Source organism: Benincasa hispida, chromosome 11 (genome assembly GCF_009727055.1).
Source record: "Benincasa hispida cultivar B227 chromosome 11, ASM972705v1, whole genome shotgun sequence".
NCBI lineage: Eukaryota > Viridiplantae > Streptophyta > Magnoliopsida > Cucurbitales > Cucurbitaceae > Benincasa > Benincasa hispida.
The window spans coordinates 33,669,884-33,692,956 of NC_052359.1; the positions used below are offsets into that span (position 1 = coordinate 33,669,884).

The following is a 23,073-nucleotide window of genomic DNA, read 5'->3' on the forward strand; positions in this document are numbered from 1 at the left end:
TTCCTCTACCAAATTCACCAAAGACCACCCTTTGGGTTTTTACTCCGAGAATACCCGGGGCTCTTTAGTGGTGGTGTCGTCCCCGCGGCGTTCGTGTTCGTGCGTTGTTCGTGCTACTGTTATCGACGCTGCTGCTGAGTGTTGGTAGATCGCGTGGAGGTTTCTGCTGTGTTGGAGTTCTAAAGTGTGAAGAACGTCTTCAACTGGTATGGAACTCTTTCCCTTATTATTTTCTTGTTCATAGCATGCCGATAATTAAAATGAAAAAAATTTTCATTTTGAATTCCCCGTCGTTCAATCGCCCAAAAAATTCGAGAGAGCGCACTGGTGTTTTGCTAAACGATCACTTATGTAATGCATAACTATATGTTGAATGTATAATGTTGTATTTCGGTCACTGTGAGATCGGAACGATCCGAACACGCTCATGAAACTCTTCAGTATGAGATCCTTCAATGTACTAGACCTGACATTTGCTATACAGGAGGATAGTCAGTAGATATCAGTTGAATCCAAGATTACATCATTGGACTTGAAGGGATTGGAATTCCCCGTAGTGGAAGCAATTGGATGCAACAATCTCTAAATTTATTTTACAGAACATACAAAATATAGAATAACGAAAATCATTGATAAAGATTATTAATTCAACCATGCTACTACAATGAAAATGGAAAAGAGGGATTAAGAAATCACTCATAGTTAAAGACCAATTTTTCACATTCCTCTCCAATTCGAGTCGTTTTCTCTCAATCTCACGAACACAACACCTACGAACTCAATAAACAGGACCAGACACCACCAAGGGATCTTCCTCGTTATTCTCTAGGCCAAGAATCGTGCAGAGTTGTGGGCTTGCACTCAATCTTAGAGTGAAGGAAGAAGAAGAGATGTTTTAGAGGAAAAAAAATTCTTCTCTATAAAAATCATAGAGAGAAGAAGAACCAGAGGAGAGAAAGAGTTTTCTCTCTCTACTAATTTATTATGTATGTTTTTGGGAGAGAATAAGGGGTGAGGGAGTTATAACTCCCTCCCCTTTATTTTTAATACATTCAAATTCAAAATTTGATTTTTTTAATAAATACATATATTAACTAACTTAATATATATCAATATTAAACTATATGTTATATCACATATAATATAACCTATAGATTATATATAAATCACATCAATATAATTTAATATTTGAATCACATTCAAGTAACGACACCTCTCATCAGGCTATATAAATTTAATATGAATCATATTCATATTAGTTTTACATATAGTTTCTATGTGAATCATATTCACGTAATCAATATTTGAATCATATTCAAATATTTATTTTTCTTATAAATTTAATATGAATTATATTCACATTAAATTTTAACACATAGTTTTTATATGAACATATTCATATAATTAATATTTGAATAATTCAAATCACAACAAAATTAATTTGATTCCCATCAGTTCTAGTTGAGCTAACGAGGGGACCTTATGGACCTATAGATCGAAGCTCCATATTCATATAATTAATATTTGAATCATATTCAAACATTTTTTTATATAAGTTGCTATAAAAACAATTTATAGCGTTTTTTTTTAAAAGTTATAATATGTTTATATAGCTAAAATAATATGTTATCTTTTAACTTATAATATCATTTTTTAGCATTATAATATAGTATTTATAGCTCTAATCTTATGCTATAATTATTTTAATAGTATTTTGATAGCATTTCTATTTTGGTATCTAATTTTTGTTATAGCTTTTACTCATTACTATAAAAAGGTATTTTTTTTCTCAAGAATAATATTTTTTTTCATATAATTCACTGTTGATGCTAGAAGTATTGTCCAAATATCATTTCAGTTAATTAAATTTTGATAAAATTTATTTCAATTACCCATTTTTAGCTAAATCCACACAAATGAAATATTTCCATGACACATTAACTACAACTTCCATTCATAATTGAAATTTCATAACCGTTTTGCACTACAAAATAATTCATTAATTTCATAAAATAAATAAGTTACACAAACAATACAAGATAAGTATTCACTAAATGTAATCCAACAACACAGATTAGATCACAAAATACAAAATTCACTAAGTATGATATTATCATTTAGTAGCTATAACATAGTAAAATACTATAGTCGGGTCTACATTTTATCTTTCTTAAAAAGTGAGGCACCAAAAAGTCTCAAAAGATATCTCCAACTATAAAGCTGAAAATAAAACAAGGATCGGACAAATCTACAACTCTTAAAACCTTCAAGCAAAAACAACACAAAATGGACAAATACAAATATAAACAAGTCAACAAAATCAATATTTGCAGTACCAATTAATAGAGTAAAAAAAGCCAATATTTTTGTTGAATGTCATGTTTAGCAAAAATGTTAGAATGCAAGGTAGCAAAAAAAAAGATCCGTACCGATTTTAATATTGGATTTCATTTATCATAACTTCTTCATAAGAGAGGAAGCCACATTCAAACGTCTTGAAGATCTGGAAAGAATCATGGCATTGAACATGCAACTGAACTTGAGGATCTTAAAATATAGTTAATATAACTTAAGCTTATTTTACTCACCTTGTGAGAATGAACATCTCAAGTTCAATTCGTTCTCAAATTTTGCACCAACCATTATGGCATTTGAACACCAACCTCTAAAATTAAAGACAAGTTAACATGAACCTCAACGTACAAAAAAAAGCCAAACATGAACACATGAACACATGAACACAACCACAGCCAAACTTTCTTTCCTACTTAGCTCAAAGTAGGGACACTAATCATCTTTCATGAACTTATTTGAAGATTCTACCAACATTGAATTACAACAGACTTTTTCCTATTTCTTTAGCCACAATTGTCTTATTTTGCTTTGTCAACAGTAATAGCAGGTTTATAACAGGAATCGACTGTAATAATTACAGTTGCACTCAAGAAAACAAAATACGTAGCTTAATCAATAGTAGGTGTTTAAGTAATCTTGTAACTTACCAATCATCCATATCTCTTGACTAAACATGCTTTCAAAATGTTCTCATGTTTTGTTATTTTAATAGGGATAAGGCTATCAAGATACCGACGTATGAAGCACAGATACTTCATGTGAGGTAAAGAATCAGTATCAGACACGTATCGGATACCGATACTTCCAGATACTTTCCAAATACGTATCTGACACACGATTTGACGTATCTATATCTATACATACTTTTTTAAATAAAAATAATAATAAGTAACTCATCTAATCTTTTCCAATCTAAAATTAGACAACCTATATTTAAAAGGCTCACTACTCGAGTCCAAAACTAAAAAAAAAAAAAATAACAGACCAAACCCTAGATTAGAATCATCCATTCTTCATCTTCACATTTGAGTCTCCTCAAAGTCCACCAAAATATATACTATTTGGATATCTTCAACAATATGTTCTTCGTTTATCTTCATACTTCTCTCTCTAATCTTTTTCTTCTTTTTCTTTGCAATATAAATCACTCCTATTGCATTTTATTAACTATTGTACTTCAACATCTTAGATATTGTTTTTTTTTTTGTATTGCTTTTCAGTATTTGTATTTTATTTTGTGCTATTGTTATTAACTTGTATACTAAATTTATTTATATCCTAGATTTTTTTAAAGAAAAAAATGTATCTTCAACGTATCAGTATCTTCTTTTTTAGAAATATATATATATTAAAAAAATATTTAAAAAATGGCGCATCCTTAAACGTACCCGTATCTTAGTTTTTTAGAAATTGACGAATTATCGTACTGATCGTATCCGTATCATATAACTGTATTTGTGTCTATGCTTCATATATACCGACCTTCCATTAACACTACGCAGTATGGTAGTTGATCAGATTTTGTCTTCACTAACTTTCCCAAACACTTTGTAGTGCTTCTAGATTATCAATTGTCATCATCTAATAAACAGTACCATAAAAAACCTTGACATTGAAGAGAAATTGTGACATTGAAGAGAAAATGAGATAAAATATGGCAATAACTATTATAACCAGCAAACACCTAGAATTTGTGGTTTTTGAAGTAAGGATTTTTAAAAGAAGCCTGATACGATATGTGATAACATAGTCAATTAGGTCCCAATTTGTGTTCTGGTTCAACCATTAATACAAACATGAAACAAAGGTTGTCATTTAATCTAAATAAATCAACAAAAGCACCAACCTCATTGTAGCCAAAGAACATAATAAAATTAATGAAGATGCAAACAAAGTAAGACATATCCAATGTTGAAGATGTAAATATGCAAAGAACATATGTAACAAGTATCCAAATGTTCTCTTGTTTATCTCCATCGCAAGTTGATTATAACTAATTGATACAAAATATATACGTAACTAGCATAAGACATGAATCAAATAAACACAAGAAAGTAAAAGAAAATATATATAAGATAGCGGTAGCCACATATCTATCAAATTAATTTTTGGAATTCATTGCAACATGAATTAATTAGCTACCGTAACTAACATAGAAAGTTTCTAAAAGACTTAGAAATTAGCAATAAGTTCATAAAAACTGCCAAATTGAAGACAAAAATTAAAGTAACAAGTTCTAAATTGAAACAATAGTTCTCTTGATCCTTTAAAACAAAGGAACAACCATGAATATGCTTCAAATTTCAACTCTTCAAATAGTTAACTACTTGCATAATTTAACCATGTTGTTTAAAATAACAACTGGCAAGAAATATCCAAGTTCATTTAGATTTTGGTCAGAAGAGAGCACAATCTTAAATGCTATGCTTCAATCTTATAAAAGATGGTATTTGTTGTAGGCAATTTTTTGTAGTGAAATCAATTGCAACAGGTTTTCCAAGCTGATCAAGCTTTACTTCAATTTCATCGATACTTTTGTTAATTGAGGATGCAATGCCTCGTATATGATGAGACTCTAGGAACCCAATGAATGAAGTTGTATTATTTAATGGTGAAGTGATCAATAAAATATAGAGATGAAAACATAAAAGAAATTAGATCCTTCTAAAGCATTTTCTTCTTATCCATCAAGTTAAACTTTGTCAACACCCCAAATGTCCTTTCACCTAAAAAAAAATGAATAGAGAGAAAAAGAAAGATATAAACATGTTGTTGAAATGTCTTGAATCTGTTTGCTGGCGCTTTGAACAACCAAGTACGGAAGTCTCGCTTTTGACCCTAGGGTTTAGAGTAGTACGCTATATAAACTCTCTAACCCTAGAGGCACCGTTTTGATGTAATTTCTGAAAACATTCTCTCAAATAATATTGTTCTCCCTCTGTCCGTGGATGTAACTAACACACTGTTAGTGAACCACCTATATCTGTGTGTCGATCTTCTCTATCTCTACGTTTCTTTTTTGTGTTCTTCAATTGTCGATTTCGTAACACATGGATTGTAGAAACATTTGCATAAACGGTTGCATAATTCAGTCATCATGGGGGCAATTGCATAAAACATGCTGGTGAATCAAGCACTTGAGAAAGCTTAATGGTATCATATATATTGCAATATCTTGATACATTGGAGTTATAACTAAAATGTTTTTGTTTGACTGTAGTCAAGATTTCAATTATCCTTGAGCAAAGCACAAGTTTTCTCCTATTTGAATTTTTATTTAGTTAGATGCAAAGTCCAATTAATGTTATCAAAACTGCAACTAGTATCTTAATTCATTTCATCCAACTCAGTATTTCCATATTCTATTCTATAATTAAAAGATCAGATAGAGTAAAAATTTTGGAATAATCATAAACCTCTGTTTATAACTTCATTTTCTATTTATCAGATAGAGCAATATACCAATGTCTGGACAACAATGATCAACTTTTTCATTGATGCATTTGAACCCAACCACTTAGGAACACAACTAAACTTAGCATGAACCCAACAACTAAACTTTATAAACATTAAGAACCAACATTTTGAATACCCCACTAATTCTCAAACCATTGCAAGAAAGTCTCTTCCCCATCCAAATCCCTTAATAAAACTCAAGTTTCTCGATGCAAAGTTCACAAACAAATAACGCTTAAAACCTATCATTGGAGCTTCAATCTATAGATCTATAAGATCTCCTCAGTAGCACAATTGGGATTATTAAGAATCGAATTATCTTTGAATTAATTGAGAGAATTAATTATATGTGATATAATTAATATGATGTATTTGATATAAAATTTTATTTGAGAGGAAATAAATATTTGAATATGACTAAAATATTAATTATGTGAATTTGGTTCATATAAAAACTATAGGTTAAATTTAATATGAATTTGATTTATATTAAATATTATAGATTGTTGAGAGTATTTCAAACTATAAGTTATATTATATTTGATATAATATAAAATTATAGGTTATATGTTATATTAGATATAACATATAGCATAATATATATTATATAGTAAGTTAGTTATTATATAATTATATTAATTAAATTAAATTGGTTTTTCTCTCAAAAGGATCATGGAATAGGGAGTTGTTATATCTTCTTCTTTATTCATGACACAGAACATTTTTCCTTGAACCTCAATCGATCTCTCTGCAAAAAGAAAATTCCTCTAAAAAATTATTCTTTCATTTTCCAAAAATTAAGAGAAGCCCACAAAAATCCCTCTGGTTCTCGACCCTTCAAAGAATATCGTCCAAGATTGGATTTGGTTGCTATATTTTGGTGAATTCATGATCCAAGGAGTATGATCTGTTCGTGACCAAGAAGAGGAATTCGTGAAGATTTATGTGGCTCCAAGGGTATGTACGACTAAGCCTATTTTCTTCTCTTTTTGCTTATATGATGCATGAGGAAATTTTTGAATGCATAATTAGCTTTCGTCCTCTAAATTTTCATGTTTCTGTAAAATAATAGAATTGGGAACCAATCCTCTTCCACTGCGGGTGTTTGCTCATCCCTTCAATATCTTTGTACAATGCGTTTGTATATTAGGATGGAGGTGCAAGCCCATTGAGACAAACATGGAATTGATGTCTCACTATTACGAATAGCAACACGGTTCGTAAGAGATGAAACCGTCTTGTATGCCTACACCTACAAACAGTAAGAAGAGAAAATCTCGAAAACAAATTAAAGATAATCGAGAAGAAAAAATAGTTACAAAAATAAAGGTTAAACTAACTTGTAAAGCAAATGGGACCTCATATAGGTTGTATCTAACTGTCTTCTCCTGCTTCGGTCGATCAATCACACTTGTAAGAGCTCTCTTAAGACTACTAATGGTCTTCTTGAAAATTGCATCACTCCAGTCATAGTTGCAAAAGACCTTCTAATCGTCCACAATCCCATGGATGGTATAGTTAAATACCTGCTTATTCGCCCTTCTCATCATGACCAACTCAATCAACTCAGTGTTACCTTCATTGCATCCTCATCACTCCTAAAGTTTAATGCAAGAAATTGAGTCTCAGCTTCAGTCAACTTTATTCTATGATTATTGTTGAAGTATAGGCTTATAAACCTACTAAGGTTAACAGGTCTACATACAATTCTAGTCTGTACTCAAAATCCAGTGATGAAGACAAACTGCCTATAGATTGCAAAATTGAATGGACAAGGAAAGAAAATGGAAGGTACTTGTGTCCCTTTGTACAAATCGAATCCGAATTAAAAATGGAAGGTACTTCTTCCAATGAACACAAACAAAGACTCAAGACAAATGGAAGAGTTTTTTTTATTTACAGAGGAAGATGATTTTTTTTAGAGAGAGTACAAACTTCCTCAGAGGAAAGCAAGTCGCACTTACTCAGAAAAAAGTAAGTCACCTTTCAATAAATCAAAGAGAAGAAGATTTTGGGAACTCGATCGTCATTCCTTGAACCCTAACTTCTTAGGAAGAAGAAGATGCGCTTTTGGAAAATACAAAAGTCATAGGAAGTCTTGAGCCTCCACTTTTAGGTTTATTAAGGGACAAAATGATATTTTCATGTTGTGAGGCGCTGCACCTAAAATTTGAAAAAGCGGAAAAGATGTTAGAAAAACTAGATTTTAGAAAAGATGTTAGTTTTGAAAGAAAAAAAAAAAACCTTTTTAGGTAAGAAATAACAATTTCGTAACATTTTTCTTACTTTTTCCAATTTTAAGTAGATGACCCCCATAATGAAGGATAAAATGGACTTTTCATGATGTAAAGCCCTCAAATTAAAATATGAAAAAGAATAAGAAAGATGTTAGAAAATCAAGTTTTAAAAAAGAGATTAGTTTTGTAAAATAAAATACGTTTTAAGTTAGAAATAATAATGTTTCGTGTTTAAAAGAAAATGCATTTATGAAAAGTACATTTTTTTCAAAGGTAGTCTAAACAAACCCAAGTATATACGAATAGCTAAAGGTCAAATTACAAGTTTAGTCTCTCAATCTTTATATTTTAGTCAGTTTAATCTTTAAATTTTTAAAAATGTCTAATAGGTAGAACTTTCAATTTTGTGTATCTCAAAATTTAAATTTTGTGTTTAAGAGATTTATAAACTCTTAAGTTTGCATTTTAAAAGTCCTTGATATATACATTTTTTTTAAAAAAAATCATATAAATAAAATTGAATATTTAAGGATCTATTAGACAATTTTTAAAGTTTAGTAATTTAAATAGACTTGAAATTGAAAGTTTAAAAATCTATATATGATGTAAAATTGAAGGTTCAAGACCACTACGAACATATTTGAGAGTGATTTTGAAATGATTACAATCACTTTTATCATATTTAAAATCACTCTGAAACACATATTTGACCTTCAAAATCAATTTAATATTTAATTTTACACTTTGAAATACATTTTTTATACGATTGATTTAAATGATTAAAAGCATTTTGTAAATGATTTTTGGAAATGACAAAAATGATTTTAACCATTTTAGAATCACTCAAAATTTATGAATTAAATAAATACAAACTTAAAAGTTCAAATATCAACATCATAATTTAACCATAACTAAATTATTCTTAAAACAAAAAACTATTTCATTAATTAAACTTTAGATTGATTATACATTTCTATAAAAGAAGAAAAAATGGTTGGCAGTTAGTCAATAATCGTAAAGGTTAAAATAATTGTTTGTTTTTTAAAATTAAAAAGCTAGAATTAAATGGTCTTAGACAAAACAAGTTTCACATTTTTTTTCAACCTTATCTTTTCATTTAAAAAAAAAACAATAATTTAAATTCATAGGGAAAAAAACAAATTAAAGAAAAGACAAATTGACATAAACTATTCAAACACGTTTCATTTCATCTAAAAAAATCTAGTTGTGTCAAAAAAAGAAAATCCAGTTTTCTTTAAATAAATATTTGTTTCTATAACTTTACAAAATTATTTTTAACTTTTCATGTTTGACAATTATTTTTTAAAAAATTGGATTAAAAAATTAATATTTTAAAAAAAAGATAATGTACTTCCAAATTTCAATTCAACTACCGTAATTAAAATAATCAACTGTGGATCAGAAAGATTATTATATTAAGATAAATAACTTTAAAAAAATATATAAAAAAATCATACTATTAAAGTAAACCTCCCTATATAAAAAAAACAATAATTCAAAATAAATAAATGCTCAAACTTCATCTCTTCTTCTTTCAAGAGCTCTTCAGCGAAACCCGCTGAAGCATATTTCCTCTTTCCTTTATGGCATAATAAAGCTTAGATGAACTGAAATTGAAGAAACTGGGTAGCTTTCAGGTGTGTGCTTCTCTATTTCTTGCTAGATTTAGAATCAAATCTAGAAATTGAGCAAAACCCACTAATTTTTCCTTAATGGGGCATCAAAATCTGGGTTTCTTTCTATTTCCATGGCTTCTGTTGCTCTCTCTGGTTCCCCTTTGTATGGCGAGGTTTGTAGTGGAAAAAAACAGCTTGAGGGTGACTTCTCCTGAGAAAATCAGAGGAACTTACGATTCTGCCATTGGAAATTTTGGGATTCCTCAGTATGGAGGTAGCTTGGCTGGTGTGGTGGTTTATCCAAAGGAGAATCAGAAAGGTTGTAAAGACTTCAGTGATTTTCATATCTCGTTCCAGTCGAAGCCAGGGTCTCTCCCTATATTCGTTATGGTCGATCGTGGAGGTAACTTTTGTTTTGGGGTTCTTGTGATTGTTGTTCCTTTGTGTGTTTTAAGGTAAAATTGATTTGTTGTTGGTGATTATGAGTTACCCTTTTGTTGATCTAGGAAGTAATTTAGAATGGGTTTGATTTCGCTTATGAAGAGCACCCTTCTGGTTGATTTACCTACTTCCTGGGTTTGAGGTCTTTATGGTTTGTTAGTTTTTGTTTTTCATAGTTCTAGTTAAGTTGAATTTGGTTTTTGGCTCGGTTACATTCTGGTGGCTTCTCATGGCCGATTGTGAGATGGTGTTCAAAATTTTATTTTTTTTTTCTATCACTCTTAGAAACCTGGGCTATAGTTGTGCTTTCATTGCTCTTGCATATTGGGTTTTTTAGAGCATATGGTATACTCAAGGCTTTTAGACTTTTTAGTTGTAACTTGTTTCTTTCTTTGCTCAAAATTCTGGATTTTTTTGAGTAAAAAATAAAAAATAAAAAATAAAAAAAAATCTTGCACATACCATCGAAGTAACTGATCGGCTCAACATCTGATTTATTTATTTTATGTATATTTTGATGTACTTTTGCTGAACTATTTGTTCTTTTATCTTTTCAACTTGCAGATTTTCTTGTGAACCCTGTGACAACCCCTTTTAATATCTTAGCAACTTGTCTGATATCTTATTTTGTTGTCTTTTTCCAGATTGTTTATTTGCTCTTAAGGTTTGGAATGCCCAAAAGGTAGGTGCTTCTGCAGTTCTTGTTGCAGACCACCTTGATGAGCCATTAATTACTATGGACTCACCAGAGGAGGATGGTTCAACGGCAACATATGTAGAAAATATAACAATACCATCTGCACTTATAAGAAAGGGTTTCAGTGAACAATTAAAGAAAGAAATCAATGCTGGGGAAATGGTCAGCCTGAGTCTTGATTGGAGAGAAGCTGTTCCACATCCTGATGATCGTGTGGAATATGAGCTCTGGACTAATAGTAATGATGAATGTGGGTTTAAATGTGACATGTTGATGGAATTTTTGAAAGATTTCAAGGGTGCTGCTCAGATACTTGAGAGGCGTCGGTATACTCAGTTTACGCCACATTATATAACTTGGTTCTGTCCCCAGGCATTCACCTTAAGCAGACAATGCAAATCACAGTGCATCAATCATGGAAGATACTGTGCTCCCGACCCAGAGCAGGATTTTAGTTCAGGATATGATGGAAAAGATGTGGTTATTGAAAACCTGAGACAGCTATGTGTTTTCAGAGCTGCAAATAATACTGGAAAACCCTGGATTTGGTGGGACTATGTAACTGATTTTCAAATTCGATGTCCCATGAAGGAGAAAAAGTACAACAAGGAATGTGCTCACTCTGTAATCAAATCACTTGGTTGGTGAATTGTGCTTTCTATTTTTTATGTTGTGAAGGATCGTGATTGGCCATTTATCATGGTGAATCCACCTTGATATTTGTCTGACAATTTGTACAGGGCTTGATATAGACACGATAGAGAAGTGTATGGGAGACCCAGATGCTGATTCTGAAAATCCTGTCCTCAAAGAAGAGCAACAAGCTCAGGTATGCCTTCCTTCAGGAGGGAAGCATGCTACTTTTGAAAAAATAATGTTTGAAGTTCATTGTTTGCAACTATTAATTTGATACTAACAGCAGTATCATGCTTGAAAATGTATTGAGTTTAGATTGGGAAGGGATCAAGAGGTGATGTAACCATATTGCCAACACTTGTGGTCAATAATCGACAGTATCGAGGTTTGTTCTTGTGCTTACCATCCTTGGATAAAATATTGGCTGTTTCCTAAGCTTAGTTTTGTCCATGCAGGAAAGCTGGCAAAGGGTGCTGTTCTTAAGGCCATATGTGCAGGTTTTGAGGAAGCCACTGAACCATCTATTTGTTTGAGTAGTGGTAAGTTGTCTTTTCTCTTTACACGTATAAATTGATTTTGTTGATATGTCAGTATAGGCAAAAATAAAACTCTCAAGTGGGCTAAAATTCATTGCAGATATTGAGACAAATGAATGCTTGGAGAATAATGGTGGTTGTTGGCAGGATAAAACAGCCAATCTCACAGCTTGCAAGGTAGGAAGAAAACTATTCGTCCATATATCCAGTTTCTATATAGTTATTTGATAGATTTTGTTGTCAATGAATATTTTGAGCATCCATTCAGGATACCTACCGTGGGAGGGTTTGTGAGTGCCCCCTGGTAGATGGAGTGCAGCTTAAAGGAGATGGTTACACCATATGTGAAGGTAGGCACAATCTGCTTTGTCATTTTCTTTTTCTGTAAGAAAGGTGATAGAACATTATTCTACAGTGGGATCTTTTCGTTTAACTGTTCATCATCTGTAACAAATTACAAGTAGCTATTGCTTTGCAAACCTATTACAGTTGCAGAGACCACTGCTTTACTTACAAGAAATACCATTTTGTGCCCTAATTTATTGTCACCCTGTTGGCGATGGACTTTAAGCTGTTAAGTTTGTCACAACATAATAATAGCTAATATTGTTAGTAAGTAGAAAATATTTTTCTCATGCATACAAATAAATTTTTTATCCTTAACACTAGCTTAGGTTTTTCAACAAATATGTTTAGTCATGAACTTCAATTTCTATTCAATTTTGTTTTCAAATTTTAAATGTGTACAACCTAATAGATCTTCTCTCTCTCTCTCTTGGGCTAGTAGCTAGAGGGCCTGGAAGGTGCAACGTAAATAATGGTGGCTGTTGGCAAGAAAGTCGTAATGGACTTTCAATGTCTGCTTGTGTGGTTAGTTATCCAACCATTTTTTTGTTGCTTTTTCCTCATTGGGTTTGTTGATTATAAATTTTCTTGTTATTGTAACAGGATAATGGGGAGGTTAAATGTAAATGTCCTCCAGGATTTAGAGGTGATGGTGTCAAGACTTGTGAAGGTAAACAAACTTTGATTCATGACATGCTCCATTCATGGTTTTCTAAATCTTGATTGTTTTTCCAATCTTGAAGAAAGTTTGTTTTTGTTAATGAAATAAACATTTCTACTCCATGTGCTTAGGTGGTTATCACTTATCACCCTGAGGATTCTTTTCGTTTCCATTGATGATAAAGGGTGATTGAATGAATTTATTGTAATTACTTGTACGTTTATATAGTCCAAATATGTTGGATACAAAAAATGAACATTTTCCTTCACTTGTGGGTTTGAAAATTTGTAGGAGACTTGACAAGTGAAAATTAATATTAATTAAGGAGTAAATGACATTAGGAGGTTACCTAGTGAGAGTAGGATAGGGAAGTGGTTAGAGGTAACCCTCGAGAATCTGTCAACCTTGACTTCTCTAAAGAACTCAACCCAAGGCTGAGAAAGCAGAAAATGGTCTATCTTGGAAGCCGTGGGTCTTAGTCCAGATCTAGACCACGAAAAGATACCGTTCCGGAAGGAAATATCAACTAAGTCAAAATCTTCAATAAGGTTGTTAAAACAATTCATACTTTTGGTGTAGTTGCTCCCTGAGCTTTTATCATTACTCCATCTAACCACATTAAAGCCCCCTCCAAGACACTGGTGGTTGTTGCAATGGGCATACAGATCCGAGAGCTCCTGCCAAAACTTGTCTTTATTTCTGTAGGAAGAAGGGTCATACATGCCTGTAAGCCAACCAACAAAGTCAGCATTAGTTCTACAAAGGATTGAGAGGGAGAACTAGCCTTGAATTGAATTGGCCATGGTAATCGAATCTTCCTTCCACATAATTAGGACCCCACCCAAGGACCCAATGGCATCAAGGGACATCAACCGATATGATGACTACTCCAAACAGATTTCACTAACTTCCTATCAATGTTACTCACCTTGGACTCTGTAAGATGACTATGTCAGGGTTGAAGTTCACCAATAAATCCTTCAACACAGCTCTTTTAGGGCGAGCATTGAGACCCCTCACATTCCAAGACAAAGTTAACATGGAGAGATGGCAATTCCTTGAGACGTAACATCTATGGCCGCTACCGCTTCCTTTTCCCAACTGCTGATGAAAACTTCCCGGGTAAGTTTTCTGCTTGAGGCCCCACCCTTTCTTTGTCCGTTATTCTTTCTCGAGATTGCACAAATACACAAGTTATGTTCTAAGAGTGTTTCCACCACTTCTTTACTCAAAGGAAAGGGTTTTGGGGAAGAGGCCGTGGGCTGGAGCTCTATATCACTATCAATTTCTGTCGAGTCCGGCACTTGCTCAGAAATGGGAGACGCATTGCTAACCGCTACAATTTGATTTTACCCTCATCCATACTTTTGTGGACACGCTCTGGTAGTTCGTAGAAAGCTCCAAAGAATCTTCATCTAAAAGAGAGAATTGATTTTGTGAAATCAAACTTCCAGGGCTCGAGAAGGAGATTTCAGAAGAATGCTTCGGATTGTAGTCGTCGTTTTTCGACTTTGGAAAGGAAGTATTCCCTTCCTTCGTGGTACGGATCACTCCTTTTGTTAAGAGGTGAACTTCATTCTTATCAGAGAATTTAATCTCTCTGCGCTTCTGGGCTTTAAGGCCTGGTCCACTAGGGGAATGGGGCCTATCACGGATAATAATACCTTTTGTAGTTGGACCACTACGCGGTCCAAGGGAGAGATCCTTTAATTTCGCCTTTCCTTTTCTCTTAATATCTTCAGAACAAAAGGTTAGGCTTGGGCCCACGGGTGAGGCTCTTTCAGAATTAGAATGCCCCAGATCCAACTACTCTTTGTTAGGTGTCTCCTCGAGAAGCTCAGACCTGCCTTGGAGGAAATTTCGGTTTTTCTGCATCTTCTAGTCCGACATACAAAACTTCATAGCCTTAGTCACATCAAGCGTTAGGCATTCCTCAAACCGTTCAACACGCCAAATGCCTATTGGGTTCGGGTCTGGGTATTCGGGTTCTTCGTAGAACGAAGCTGCTTGCTCCGGTGTGAAAGTGCCATGGATTCCGACGGCTCGGTTGACAAAAAGGTTGGCATCCTAGAACGTCATAACACCAAAAAATTCTCATCTCCAAACTTCAAGACGAAGTCGGCAGGAATAAATCCGAAATAATTCCATTTAACTTTAATACTAGCTTCGGTACAATCAATGAGACTTGAATTCTCATCAGCAAAGTCCACAAAACCGCCAAACAGGTCACCTACCGCCTTGAATACCCTACCCTTCCATCAAGGGAGGTTACAAAATTTGATCCACCCCCCATATGAAGGAACCATTCCCCTTCTTCCGTGTTTAAGTGTGTCCCATCTCTCCATTTTCAGAGTAATCGGCCAAAAGTAACCTGCCCTTTATTCATGGCAAGGAGTCTAGCAAAATCAGCTTCTGGGCATTTCGAAAGGGCTTTATTGGGGAGAAAAGGGTTTATAATAAAGGAGTGTTGGGTTTGGAGTTGGATTAGTTCCAGGATTCTACTCCAGTCATCGTGGAAGTCTCGTTTAGTGACAATCAGTTGTCGTCCCAGCAGATTTTCCTCACCTCCTTTCTGATCATCAGACAAGGAAGCTCTGGGACAGGGTACATTTTGCGTGGGGGGACATCTAAGAGCTGAGGTGTTCACCTGGATCGTGGCTGTGTAGGAATGGTTAGGTTTTCTACTTTCAGTGCGAGTGGCCTGGTTCTCCTTTCCATTAAGGAAATCGATTAGCAAATTTCGAAAACACTCCCAGCCTCTGAAATCCTCCTCAGACGACACCACAAGGTTTCCTTTTTTTCCCCGAGTTTAACACCTTTGTGATTTCCAGGAAGCTACCTCTCTTGTTTGTTGTTTTTCTGAATCCAAATGAAGCCTCCATTGCAAAAGGACTTTCTGAAGAATTTTTTAGGTCTTGGTGCTTGAATGACTTCCTCCAGCGCATCGATCAACCATACGACTATGAAGCAAAGATACTTTATATGAGGCAAAATATCAGTCTCAGACACGTATCGAATACTGATACTTCCAGATACTTCCCAGATACGTATCTGACACGCGATTTGACGTATCTATACTTTCAGATACTTTCCAGATACATATCTAACACACGATTTAACGTATCTATTTCTATGCATTTTTTTTTTTTAAAAGAAAAAAGACAAGTAACTCATATAATATTTCTCAATCTAAGATTAGGCAACCTATTTAAAAAACTCACTACTCGAGTCCAAAACTAAAAAAAAAAAAAATAAATAACGAACCAAACTCTAGATTAGAATCATCTAATCTCCATCTTCACATTTGAATCCCCACAAAGTCCACCAAAATATAAATCATTTGTATATCTTCAACAATAAGTTCTTCGTTTATCTTTATACTTCTCTCTCTAATCTTCTTCTTCTTCTTTGCCATATGAGTCACTTTTCTATTGCATTTTATTAACTATTGTACTTCAACTTCTTAGATGTTGCTTTTTTTGTATTGTATTTTAGTGTTTGTATTCTATTTTATGCTATTGTTATTAACTTGTATGCTAAATTTATCTATATCCTAGATTTTTTTAAAGAAAAAAAAATGCAACTTCAACGTATCGGTATCCTCGTTTTTTAGAAATATATATATTAAGAAAATATATAAAAAAATGACGCATCCTTAGACGTATCCGTATCTTAGTTTTTTAGAAATTGACGAATCGCCGTATCCGATCGTATCCGTATTGTGTAACCGTATCTGTGTCTATGCTTCATAGCCACACGATAATGACTTCCTCTCCAGTGATCGAGAATGATCTGTTTCAGTGCATCTCTGTCAAACGGACCACTCTTCCCTTGTTCTGTCAATCGAACTCACAGGTGAATATCTTATTCTCTATCTTTTGGGAAAGACACCTTGAAATCCGACAGAGAGAAAAGATCCAACAGAGCAGGCTCAAAGCTTCCCAGTGGAAGAATCACTGAGCAAAAGTTTCTATTAACAAGAAGGCCCATACAATCTTTATAAAATACATAGGTTACTTCTCTTATAGCAATTAGTTTTGATTGAGATTCTACTTCCTTTTTATAAAAGGATACCACTCCAAGACCAATTGAGGGAAAGTTATACTCTTATGGTATAAAATTGTCATGACAGAATATGTTTGACACGCAGGGTGGTTCACAGATTATGTTTTCTTATAGCTTTACTGAAAGCTCTTATCCAAAATTTGCCAACTGTTATGGCGTAATGAATTAGAGAACTCATTTCACAGAAGGCAGCGGGTGCCTTGTGGGAGCTTACTATCGATAAATGGCAACTCGACAAGCCTTTGTTTGTGTGCTCTTCATCCGGTGCCAGGACAATAAATTTAGTAGAATCTCTGGTTAGAATTGTGATTTTAAAATATGGGGCTTGGCTGTTTGCTTCAGAGAGTCGGAGCAGTTCAAACTTGTCGACCTTTCAAATTCCTGCTACTGAAATCTAGAGAACAGGGTTGTTCTCTACCAAATCCTTCTTTTTCCTTCATAGATGGAGAAGATTCTAGCTTCCCTAGACTATATTGTACAAACTGATCTGGCGTTCAAACACCCTAAAACGTCTATTGCATAAACTGATTTGGAAGTTGAAATATTCTCTAAGATGGGCAACGCTTTTTGTTATGTCCTTCCATGGGGCATGGATGTGGTGGATAGAATTCAATTCAGCGATACAAATCCTGATGTTCTAAGCTTCGACTTGTGTCATTACAGAAAGAGTTTACAAACTATGCCTCTTTTATTTCTATGTTAGTCTCTTTACTTCACAACCCTGGCCTATATTTTTATAGATCTTCCATTTGCAAGAAAGTGAGTGCGTTCTCATTCAGATGCTGATGGTTACCCTTTTAAAGGAAAAGTTAAAAAGGTTTTGGCTCAATACCATCATTGCTAGCTAACTTTCAAGGGTAAAGAGTGAGGGCTCTGGTCACCAATACCCTAGTTATAAAAAGAAGAAAAAGATCTAGTTGGTTAGGCTTTTAGCTGACCCAATTAGCTCATGTTATCATTATTAAATGAAGATGCTGGATATATGATAAAATCGATGTCACAGAGAAAGGTTATTCTTTTTGTTTGAGTATTGATTTAGTGATAATGTTGGGATATTTGGGATTGATTTTCTTTTTCATCCTACATACAAATTGAGATGCTGAGGTTGATGACAGCATGTATTGGAAAAGTGATTGTATTTGGGAAGAATTTAATTCCCTAAACCTTAATGGATCATGTTTGAAGTTTATAACTTTTGAACTTCTTTACAAGAGTGTCTCCTGATTCAGCTTGTACATTGTTTGTCCTTTTTGCTAAACAGATATTAATGAATGCAAGGAGAGGAAGGCTTGTCAATGTTCCGAATGTAGCTGCACCAATACGTGGGGAAGCTATGACTGTAGTTGTAGTGGTGATCTTTTATATATGAGGGACCATGATACATGCATAAGTGAGTATAAATATCGATGATTCAATTACAGTTGTGTGCCAAGTGCTATCACTTGGAAGTTGATACAATCGAATACACGTTATCATAACACATGGTTCTTTTGAATGCAATAAATTCTCAAAGTTTGCATATTTGAGTAATAAATGAGAAGTATAGCCAATAACATTGGAAAGATTTAACAGTTTTTCGTCTTGCCATCATCTTGTGCAGGTAAGAATGCTAGTGCAGCAAAATCATCGTGGAGTTTCTTTTGGGTTATTTTGATTGGCCTGGCTATCGCTGCTGGTGGAGCATATATGGTGTACAAATACAGATTAAGGGTAAGCTATTTTCAACGTAGCAGCTATTGTACTGTTCGTGTTCTGAGTATAGTCGACTCTAATATAAGAACAAGGATTTCCTTTCTGCTCTCTTTCGTTTGGATACCCCTATTACATTTTCTTCCGACCGTAACCTAATCCTCTTTTCTACGGTTTTAACACTTCACGAACCCATTCCAACACTGAATTTAATATTTCATTGTAATCCTGAGTAATCTTGATTACATTTCATCCTCCTAAACAAACTCTTTAGTTCAGTTCTCCAGTCCATTCTGGTTTAATGTGATTCCCTTACCTTTATTTCTCATTAATAGCAAAAATGAAAAGAACCAAAACAATCGAAAAGAGCATCCTTGATAGCATGCTTCTATTATTAAATTAGACAGGACAGGGATGATATTTTTCAACATCCTCTCTAAAGACTTAGCGACCCGACTTCTAGGATCAGGATATCCAGATATAGCAGGACCCATCTTCACTCCTCGACTAGAGGTCCAAGATTATACTGACACGATACATTATGTTAGGCTACGAATATAATCCCCTTTATTTTTTTTGTGCAGGCGTATATGGATTCTGAGATCAGAGCAATTATGGCACAGTATATGCCCCTGGACAGCCAAGGAGAAGTGCCAAATCACGCCCACGGGGACCACTTGGACCGCATGTGAAAGTGGCCAACATCGTTTCATTTCAAGGGTTAGGATTAGGATGCCTTTACAAATGGAATGCTTCGTTGTGCTCTTTAAGCCGATAGTCGAATTTTTGGACATGGATCTCATGCCATGTTATGATATGTACATTATTAGACAATAAAGTAGTGCAAATTGAAATCCCTCAATGATTTGAGGTTGTAAACTTTTTTACCAGATAAAGATACTTAGGCTTTAGGTATATGTATGGCTAGGGATTTAGTTTGAAGCATCTGAGAAATCTGCCAACAACTTAACTTCATTCCATGATTACATTATGTTGTTACTATTTGTTCATGTGAGAAGAAACAAGCTTTTGCCTCATCTTTGCACCAGTAGAGAATCGTGCTCATCATAAAATAACTTCGAGTCATAATCTCGAAGCAAAATGAGAATAAAGTCGGTGTCAATACCGTAGAAAAATAGTACTGTACGACCAAAATGACAAAGGATGAGATCAATTTTGATGATGTGCCAAGTATTTTCTACTATGGTATAGTTCTGCTATATATTTTTTTATGAAAACTAATAATATAGATCTTGTTTGGTAATCATTTTAGTTTTTTGTTTTTGTTTTTGAAAATTAAGTTTACAGACGCTACATTCACTTCTAAATTTCTTCCTTAATTTTCTATTTTTTACCAATGGCTTTAAAACGAAACCAAACTTTAAAAACAAAAAAAAAAAAAGACGACTTTTAAGAACTTGTTTGGAGGCCAAACATGAATTGAGATGAGATTCAATATCATCTCACTCTTTGTAGAGCCTGTTTTTTGTATTTCTCCCATTTCACATGTCCAACACACCTAATTTGTGAATCGTGACACACTCGGTCGAATGCTTTGTATCTCACCTTTTTCCCTCACACGTTTCTCTCCTCTCCCCTTTCCTCACATGTCTCAAACCCTCAAATCCGAAATCCTATCATCAAACTCTTAGATCTCTCATCTTAAGCCCTAGCGTCAAAGCGAGCATTTGGATTTCGGTTCTCCGTCTCTCACGACTCTCGTCTTTCTCTCAACCAACACTTTGAAACCCTAGTTTGTTCTCCTCAAGTCCATCTTTGAAGCTTTTGGTCATCCAAATTTGCATCGATTTCTTCCCTGCATGTGTTCTCTGTCAGTTTGTTGAAATAGATCTCTCAATTTATCTTCATAGTTTCTCTTAAGATCTGTTGATTTTCAGATCAGTCCCCTTTTCCCTTCGCCACTTCAATGAAAGGCTCAACAAGTCCCTTGTCGCTTCAATGGTCCTCCTTTCACCTATAATCTATTCTACAGTTGGATTTTGATCGTCAGTTTTCTTTGGGTTGTCAATCGTCGGATGCATGGTGGGGACTGTTTGAAGACATTGACGCTCGGTGGAGGAGAATACTATCCACCTAAGGTTTGTTTTCTAAATCCCAACAGGCCAATGATGAGTTTTTCTACATGAATCTTTCTTCATAAAATCTCAATTTCATGTTGTTCTGACTTTTCATAATGTTCTGTTTGATGCCAATTTGAGTATGCTTGAATCTTTTTCTAAAGTTACAATTTTTTTAATGTTCAGTTTGATGGGAAATTTGAGTATAATTGAACTCTCTTGTTATATTTCTACCCAGTTTTTGTTATTCTCTATTGTATTTAATTGTTTTTGTTATTCTCTGTTATGTTTCACTTTTTTATGTTCTAAAATTGCAATTTTTAAATTTTTAAAATTTTCAATTTCATTTATTGTACTAACTTTCAATTTGTATTAGTTGCTAGTTTGCTTTTCATAAAATTGCAATTTCTTTTATGCTCTATTTGATACCAATTTGAGTATGTTTGAACTCTCTGTTGTGTTTCATTGTTTTTTTTTTCTTCTCTGTTGTGTTTCCTTGTTTTTTTATTATTCTTTGTTATGTTTCAACTTTTTTATGTTCTAAAATTGCAATTTTATTTTTCTAATTTTCAATTTCATTAATTGTAATGACTTTCAATTTGTATTAGATGATACACTTGCTTGATTACTTGGTCCTTTTTTAGTCCAATTTCAATGGAATGTTCAATTTTAGTTTACAATGTTTGTCGTCCTCATAAATTGTGTATACTTTTCAATATTGCAATGACCCGCCCACTTTTATTTTATTTTATTTTTTATTTGTTGAACTACACTTGCATGATTTTGGTTCTATTTTCGTCCAATTCCAATGAAATATTTAATTTTTGGTTTGCAATTGTCATTGTGCCTCATAATTTTTTTTGTGTACTTTTCAATATCTTCTATTTCTCCTTATTTTGTTTATTTAATGGTCCACCTACTACTATTTATTGAATTTTTTTGCTGATTGAACTTCACATACTTTATTTGCATATACACAAATGACTCAACCATTTCATCAAATGGATTGAGTTCATTTATTTATGATTTATAAAAGGGATTATTATAGATTCAATCCCTTTTCAAAACTTATTTTCATAAATGTCCTCTTTTTTTTTTTTTTTTTTTTTTTATTTTCGTATATAAGATTTAATAGATATTTCAGACTAAAATACCTTTGAATGTGGTGGGCAGCTGGCAGGAGTATGTAGCATTGGAAAAAAAAAATTCCCTTAATATAGGAGAGAGAAAATGCATATATTTATTGAGATTTTATTATTTTTGTTTAATTGGAGAAAGAAAATGTATTTAATGAAATTTTATTTTCTATCTATGTTGATTTCATGTGTCAACTTTAACTTATTGGTTTATTTGGTGGATTCATGGTTATTTTAAATATACCTTGGAACAATTGGTTAGGTATTTGAAAATATCCTAACCAATATATTAAATATACCACAATATATAAATTAGAGTTTGACTCAATACTTGACATAAATCACAATATAAAACCAATATATGAAACTTATCATGGTACATAAACTATATATTGGCATAATGGTTGACATAAATCACAATATATATCATATATACCATTTAGGTAGTAAAAAATCTCAACAAATCAAAATGTGTATATATCATAATACAAGAAGTCTAAATAGTAATAATAAAAAACTCTCATTTATATCAAATAAACAAATACATGTATCACAATATATATCAAATTTTCTACCAAAGCTAAAAAAAAAAAAAAAGACAAAAGAAAAAAATGCATATATCACATTATATACCGAATATAATATGTATGTCATAGTGTATATATATCCCTATATATGAGGGTTTTGAGTGAGAAATCAAAGAATATCGAAAGTTGTGAGTATTTGAAAAATATTATGATATAATATATTTTCCTTAAAAAAGCGCACCTCATTTAAAACTCTTCTCTCTTTCTTATTTTAAAAAACATAACCCTAATTTTATTGTATTTTTTGAAGAAAATTAGACATTTTTGTAAATAAGAAAAAAACTTGAACATTAATGAAATATAGATCATTTTTTAAGGTTTCATGTGTAGAAAATTCTTTATAAAATTAAAACCTGAGACCTGTCAAATATGTACATAATTTATTCTTATTTTTTGGGCTTCTACTAAATGTTGAACCACCCATCTCCCATTCTCTTCCCTATGTAACCTCCTCCTCGTGCACCTTCAATAACTCGATAGTTCTCCATGTCCAAGGTTTTTTTTTTTTCGATTTGGT

The 23,073-nt window shown here is 33.1% G+C and overlaps 1 protein-coding gene across 2 annotated transcripts; it reads left to right on the forward strand.

The window, feature by feature from the left end:
* The first annotated feature begins 9,561 nt into the window (after positions 1 to 9,561).
* Positions 9,562 to 19,792, forward strand: LOC120090326 (vacuolar-sorting receptor 4-like). 2 transcript variants are annotated; one of them, XM_039047904.1, is made up of 12 exons: positions 9,562 to 10,088; positions 10,771 to 11,463; positions 11,564 to 11,652; positions 11,775 to 11,844; positions 11,915 to 11,998; positions 12,096 to 12,172; positions 12,264 to 12,345; positions 12,780 to 12,865; positions 12,944 to 13,010; positions 18,328 to 18,456; positions 18,667 to 18,776; positions 19,340 to 19,792. In XM_039047904.1, exons 1-12 carry the CDS (start codon positions 9,782 to 9,784, stop codon positions 19,445 to 19,447), a joined length of 1,902 nt encoding a protein of 633 aa, XP_038903832.1. In that variant the 5' UTR covers positions 9,562 to 9,781; the 3' UTR covers positions 19,448 to 19,792. The 2 variants fall into 2 exon arrangements, with proteins under 2 accessions (XP_038903832.1, XP_038903833.1); XM_039047905.1 differs by having other exon boundaries at positions 12,783 to 12,865.
* Positions 19,793 to 23,073: the final 3,281 nt, after the last annotated feature.